Source organism: Chinchilla lanigera, unplaced genomic scaffold (assembly GCF_000276665.1).
Source record: "Chinchilla lanigera isolate Chin_1 unplaced genomic scaffold, ChiLan1.0 scaffold00005, whole genome shotgun sequence".
Classification (NCBI taxonomy): Eukaryota; Metazoa; Chordata; class Mammalia; order Rodentia; family Chinchillidae; genus Chinchilla; species Chinchilla lanigera.
Window position 1 is genome coordinate 26,490,320 of NW_004955406.1, and position 7,537 is coordinate 26,497,856.

Genomic DNA, 7,537 nt, shown 5'->3' on the forward strand with positions numbered 1-7,537 from the left:
TTTGATAGAGAAAAAAATAGCACATTCACTGGAACATAAAAAAATGAAGATGGAATTACAATAAATAAAAAGCATCATGAAAGGCTCACAAAAGTGAAAACATAGGCCACATATGTGGTAGAGATAATGTCCAGACATGAAATTCAGCATTCTCTACTTTGGCTGTGCTTAACTGTGAGCTTATTTTCAACAACTAGACAAAATATTGAAAATTATTTCTAAATTATTTCAAGTTCATATCACACTCCTATCAAAAATATGCTAATAAATCCTAGAAATATACCATTATTGATAATATATTAATTATTTAAAACAGAAGTTAAATGTTCCACTTGGTTCTTGTATCAGGGTTCACTAGAGGAACAGATATAATACAAGATAAACAAATGTACAAGGAATTAAAAGTTTGGCATACAATGGTCAGCTACAGAGTTGGATGAGGAAGTGTGCAGAGGGTGTCTGCACGCTGGAGGTTGAAGAGCCCAGCCCCGGGCCTGGAGCTCGCTGCAGTGTCGCGGCAAGTCCGTATCAAAAGGCTGATGGGTCTGCGACAGACTGCTGAAGAATCTACAATGAAGGCCTGAGAGCCAACACCAGAAGGCTGATGAGTCTGCTACGGAACGCCAACAGTCTGCACCAGGAGGCAGGAGACGACCAAGCTGAAGGCAAAGACCGGAGGTCCTCTGAAGAACCCCCAGCCAGTCCTTCCTCAATTCCTTTTATTATGCAGTCTACCTGCTCTGGGGAGGTGGGGGTGGTCCTCCACATCCACACCCTCTGCATGCCTGCCTCTTGCACAGGCTCAGGATGAATACAAATTAAGCACCCTGGACCCCTTCTGAGTTACATAGTTAACCTTCTAAACTTCTCAAATTAACACAATAAACAACATCCCAGAAGGGTAAGGGCGTGTCCTTTTCACCCCAAGAGACAGAACTGCTGAGTCACGTAGTCAAACCTCTAGACTCCCCAAGTTGACACAATGTATCAACCATAACAGTTCTTCTTTCCTACATGTTTTCAATACATACAATTAAACCTTTATGCCTGTCTCTACTTTGACACACAGTGAAAAGATGCTTGCCAATTCAATAATGGTGCACTAATCTTCTTTTGACTATGGTGTCTCTTGTATAGACTGTGTATCTGAGCAGCTGAAATGCTTGCACACAACTTCTGTAATCTGAGAAGATTTATATCTCTCTCCATGAGCCATCCATCTGTTATACTTGGCAAATATGGGTCTTAAAATGGATGAAAGAAGAAACAAAACTATTGTGTCACTCAAATAGTATACTATAATGTACTATTACTATATTATACTTAACATAATAAATGAAGACTTAAACAATCTCCAAAATTCTCATTTTACAAAGTATTTCAAACTGATGAAGGAGAGAATTGGTGGTCACATCACATGATGAAGGTACATTTTCTATTCACATGTAATGCATATGTTTTAATGTAATAGAGATAAACAAGATAATCTCCTCATTGTTTAATATGTGCCATAACCATTATCAGAACTTTCATTAATTTTAGAACTTTTCAGATTATGACCTTTCAAGTGATCTCTCTATTATGCATGGGAATCATGGTACATGGAGGGTCATGTCTTACCAAGAATGCCTTTTGCATTCCATGCACACCCGGTTGTGGCTCCCAGACACATATGTAATTTTCACTTGTTTATTTAGGTATCTAGGAAATATAAAAGTATCTCAATAACCAACATAATACTATGTCTTACAAATTTTATTTTGTTCTGATTTCTCTCTTCATAAATGATAATTTCAATGTTTTCTCATTTCAGCAAGGACAACGCAACTGTAATAAAAGTAAGAGTAAGTTATTTTTATTCACTTTTTAATGAATTTTATTCTCTTTCCTTTTCTTTGGCCAAATCCTGTGGGTCTACATTTATACCTTTCAAATTGTCCCACTAGTTTCTTTAGGAATTTGCCTACTGACCTCAGAGTTTCCTAGCAAGCCATTCTTAAATACAATTCACATCATTTTTCCACTGTTTCTCAACCAAAAATGATCCACAAGTCTGGAAATGAGTTTTGACATTGCTACCAAACTGTGCTAACATAAAAGGCTGATTTGTCAAGTCTAGATTTTACTAACTATTCAAAGCGTAAAGCAAAATTAAATATTCGATGACATATTGCTGGAACTTAAAACCCTTGAATTGAAAAACTATAAGAAACAGCTGCTCAAGAGTTCCTTTTTCCTGTATCAAGATTTCCAGTTGGAACAATGTATGCAGATATACTGTTTAAAAAGTTCAGCTCTTTTCCTAGCTTATCTATTCTAAATTGTGCTACAGAGAGCAACGTCTGTGTGCACATATCTCTAGAGTACACTGCTTTAATTCTTTCAGAAATATACTGAAGAGTCGGATAGCTGGATAAAATGCTAGCTCCATTTCTACTTTATTGAGGAACATCTATATTGATTTTCATAATGGTTATTCTAATTTACATTCCTTCCAGCAGCATTGAAGAGTTCCATTTTTCCCAAATGCTCGTCAGCATTTACTGCTTTTTTTTTCCCCCTTGATGATAGCAATTCTGAGTGGGCTGATATAGAATCTCAATGTAGTTTTGATTTGCATTTCCCTGGTAGCTAAGAAGTTAAAGGTTTTTTTTTTTTTTTTCCCACACACTTTTTGGCTTCTTGTACTTCTTTTGAAAAGCATCTGCTCAGTTCATTATCCATTTATCAATTGTGGGAATTTCATATTGTTTATTGAGGACTTTATATATTCTGTATATTAATCTTCTGTCTGAAGTGCAGCTGACTCGGATTTTCTCCCATTATGGAGACATTTTTTTCACTCTGTTGATTGTTTCCTTTGGTGTGCAGAAGCTTTTACATTTCATGTATATCCATGTGCTGACTCTTGCTATTAACCCTGCTCTACTGAGTTCCTTCTCACAAAGTTGCTGTCTCTGACTTTAAGTACTGAATTTCCCTTTTCTCTTTGTCTTTTTGAGACAGGGTCTCGCTATGCAGTTCAGGTTGGCCTTGAGCTCACTTTGTAGCCCAGGCTGGTCCCCAGCTCACAATGATCTTCCTGCCTCAGCCTCCCCAGTGCTGGGATTATAGGTGTGAGCCACCACGCCCAGCAATCTTTTTGAATTAGTGATTAGCAGTATAAGAAACTGAAAACCTTGGAGAAAGCCTTGTACTCACACGTCAGCACGTATCTCATGATGGCATTTCGCAGGAAGGGGATGTTGTTGACAATGTTCCAGACTCCCTTGAAGTGAGTAAGTATGTAGTGCACGGTGTTCGGGGTGGGCTTCAGCAGTAGCTTTATTCTTGTTAGAAATTCAGCTGTAAGAGGGGGGAAAAGTAGTTAATGGGGCTTGTCACAAAGACACATCTCTTGGAATGTTGACTGCTGCCCCATTCCAAAGGAGGGACCCCAGAGGCACACTTACGTGTAGTGCAGTTTTCACCGTAGAAGCCGGTCCGGGTGCAGTCGCACTTGTAGCGGTCAAAGCCTACGGTCATGCATTCCCCTCGGTTTTGACACGGGTTGGAACAGCAAGGATTGGCTACAATAAAAGCACGGCGCACAAGTCATTCTTCCGTGTCTTAACACTGAGGTAGCACTTTTGATTTACTAAGGATGCATCCATCAAGGGGACACAACCTTTTCAAACCCTACTCACAGGATTTTTAAATTTTTAAATTTAAAATTAATTTTTAAATTAATCTTTTTAAAGTCTCAAAAAGACTAAAAAGAAAAAATTCACAGCAAAACAAAACCGGTGAGTCTAGAACATTAACCAGAAGCAGAAAAAGTGCAAATAAAATCTTTGTCTTTTTGAGACAGGGTCTCGCTATGCAGTTCAGGCTGCCCTTGAGCTCACTTTGCAGCCCAGGCTGGTCTCGAACTTGCAACAATCTTCCTGTCTCAGAGTCCCAAGTGCTGGGACTACAGGCGTGCACCATCACTCCTGGCTGCATTTCCTTTATGATTTCTTTTAGCAGTTTCAAATTTTGACATCTTATACCTAGGTCTTTGATGTATTTCATATTAACATTTGTGCAGTATGAAACATAGGGACCTTATTTTAGTATTCTTCTTGTGGTTATCCAGTTTTTTCAGTACCATTGGTTAAAGGGGCATTCTTTTCCTCTATGTGTGTGTCTCCCCCCTTTTTCAAAAGGCAGATGGGTTTGTTTCTGTGTGCTATATTCTATTCTACTGATTCAATTGTACATTTTTGAGATAGCATCATCATGTTCAGTTAGTTTGTTTTTATTGTGGCTTTGTAAGTATATTCTGGAGTTGAGTTCTGTGATACCTCTGGTACTGCTATTTTTGTTTATGATAAAGTCAAAATTCTGAGGAAAATTAGATATAAGGAACCTGAAATATAGTTAAGGACATAATGATGAATGCCAACTTTATGCTTTGTGCTTTTCATTGCAAAGTATAATTATAATAATGTTATTTTTAAATTTATGGAATAGAATTTTCACTTATATATTGAGATAGTGGATGCATTACTACATAAATTTTTATTATAACAGTTCCAATTAGGGGCTGGGGATTTAGCTCAGCGGCAAAAGCGCCTGCCTGGCAAGCACAAGGTCGTGAGGTCGGTTCCCGGTACTGGAGAAAAACAAAAACAAACAAACAAAAAAAAAAAACAATTCCAATTTAAAAATTTTATTTTTATGAAATGCCATTGCATGAATTCCAATTCCATAAATGTGATTATAATCATCATGTAAACGCAAGGTATAACACCAAAATAAAAATTTAACAATGAATTTGTGCTTTAATTACTCCTATAGTCACAATTCTTATAGTTACTCCTTTTAATTAATAGACAATGATATGTATTTTAAAAAATTATCAAATATAACATTAGGTAAAACTAATTTAATGATAAAATACTGATACTGAATATTTTTAGTCTTTCAATAAATAAATTAATAGATAACAAATATGTTGGCATTAAATTTAATTAATACCTGAAATACAGCTGAACTGTGGTGTAGTACACAGTGTGAAATGGAATTTTTAATGTAAAGGTTAATGGCTTAATTAACCATATTTAAATGTTTAATTCACATAAATGCTCAACCAGTTGACAGTAAAGTTTAGCCATTTTTGTCCCCTTTGATTATTTACTGTCTTTCCCCCGATAGTCATAAATGAGAAAGTACATAAGATGATGTACCTAAAAATGTACTCTGATTTAGTAAGTAATTTCTGCCACATTTTATATATTATTTAGCTAATTTGACTGTTTTTTAATCTGTATATGTTATAATTAATTTTATAAGGCCTTGTAAGGTAAACGAATGAATCTGATGCTGGAAAATAAAAGAAAAAATAAAACATGAAAGGAAAGAGGAAAGAAAAGAATTGAAATGTGTTATGTATATATACCAATTCAGTCCAGTGAGTGAGGTCATTATGTAGTGCAAATATTTACTAATAAAAGACAAATATAAATAAAAAATTAAAAAGAGAGGAAACATGAATTTGATTATGTTCTTTGCATCTTATCATAGGAAATATGTTAAAATGAAATGAAGTGTAAAATTTCAATTAATATTAGTAGTTTGGTAATAATAATGAACTAAAACTCAAATCAGATATTATACCTATTGCTACAGTATTTTTATTTGCATTCATTCATCTAATTAGGATTGCATTCTTCCTTTTCTATTTTCCTTTCTTTCATTTTTTCTTTCATTTGTGTATTGTGCAAACCCACTAATTATTAGCTTAAAGTTTTATTTTCCAATTAATAATTTGTATCTGAAATATATCACTGTCCTAAAAAAATAAAGCACATAATTGTAATTAAGTAGCGTGTTCTGCCTGTCTATTTCTTTGTTTTGTATTTATAATCTTTAATTTTACAATTTAAAGTGTTTTGTTTCTTCTATGAGGTAGTGAAAAAATATCTTTTAGGAGATTAAATTTTATTTACTTATTATTTAGAATAATTTTAGATATAATAGTGTACTACACATTATAGGCTCTCAAAGAGGTAACATACTTGGTATTTATTCCATTATATTTTAAATGTATATGCCTCTCCCTTTAAATAATGACATAGCCTAAACCTATATTTCACTTATGAAATGGTACCACATCCCAATTTTCATAAAATGCATAGAATAATTTCAACTATCTGTGTAGCATAACATGCCCCCATCTTTATGGTTTCAGTTTATTTTCATATATTGATTCATCTCTATCATTTGTGCCTTTGAGTTCTCAACCATATATTTCCCTTTATAACTGTCAAAACCACATTTTTTCCTTTGGAATGAATCCATATTAATTAGCTTTATCTGCTTCTACCCACTATATTTCTTTTATCTGCAAACTCTTACATTTCTGGCTTAAATGCAATTTCTTCATCAGCATTAAACACATCATTCATGATGTGGTGCTCAAAACTCAAAATTACAGGATTATTCAGGGAAAACAAGCACTTGACATCTTTTCAAAACTGTCCTCAATTATTTCTCAATTCAAAAAAGAAAATTGCAGCCACACTTCTGTTATTATAACATGGAAGCAGAACTTCAGAGGAGCCAAGAGACTTGAGTCAGTCACAATTACTTCTAAAAATTGATAAGAATAAGCTTTAAAGAAAAAGGCTCAAGTACATGCTACAATTAAGAATTGAGTGTTAAATTCACTCTGTGAGATGACAGAGATTGAATTTTGTAACTTAAGTATCGCTTAAGGCAAGGTATAAGGCAATTTATCCTACAGTAATTTAAAGCATATTTTAACACTTGACAATTACTTATAACTAGATATAAGTATGATGATGAGAGAATTGAACAACTTTAAGATTTTCAGAAAACCACCAACATTACTTTGTTAAGACTCATAACTTTTTCCTAGGAAAGTAACTCTAGTTAAATTTTTATCAATTTAAATCGTATTGAAACTTCAAACGGATATGGCAATCAATGAATAAACATGAATTTATAGATTTGTTTCATAGTTAATGAGCTTTGCTATATATCTTTCTAATTCCAGTCCCTCCCATAATGAGTAGGCAAAAAATTCATGCCTTGTGCTTTTCTTTTTCAATTTGCATCCCTTTTTAAATTATGTAATGATTTCATCAATACTAATAATCACAAGTGTTTATTTCCCACATGAATTACAAGATTTCCTTCCCTTTGGCCCACCTAGAAGAATCTGATTTTGCTCTCTCTGTTTGTTCTACGCCAGTTCTTTGTGGATGCGTTACGCCTTATTTTCTAGACTCCTGTGCATTCTCAGAAGAAAAGAAGCCTGAGACCCAGGGATGTAAATTGAGGAATGAAAGAAATACAGTTATAGGAAGTTTGGAGGAGTGGTATAAGATTTGCATCATGGCGCTATTTAGAGACTAAATGAGGTTTTCTTATCTTTTATCCCCATAACCCAGGATGGATTTTTGTATCTTGTCAAAAGGGTTTCAACCATGACACCTGGGTCCTGATATAGTACTGATAGAAAACCACAGTGGAAGGTGTGTTAACTCCT

At 34.5% G+C, this 7,537-nt stretch overlaps 1 protein-coding gene across 1 annotated transcript; it reads right to left on the reverse strand.

Annotated features, from left to right (window-relative positions):
• Positions 1 to 3,122: 3,122 nt before the first annotated feature.
• On the reverse strand, positions 3,123 to 3,852 carry LOC102026392 (prostaglandin G/H synthase 2-like). The gene is made up of 2 exons (XM_013503404.1): positions 3,453 to 3,852; positions 3,123 to 3,345 (listed from the first exon to the last, which is right to left on the reverse strand). Exons 1-2 carry the CDS (start codon positions 3,523 to 3,525, stop codon positions 3,155 to 3,157), a joined length of 264 nt encoding a protein of 87 aa, XP_013358858.1. The 5' UTR covers positions 3,526 to 3,852; the 3' UTR covers positions 3,123 to 3,154.
• Between the last annotated feature and the right edge of the window lie 3,685 nt (positions 3,853 to 7,537).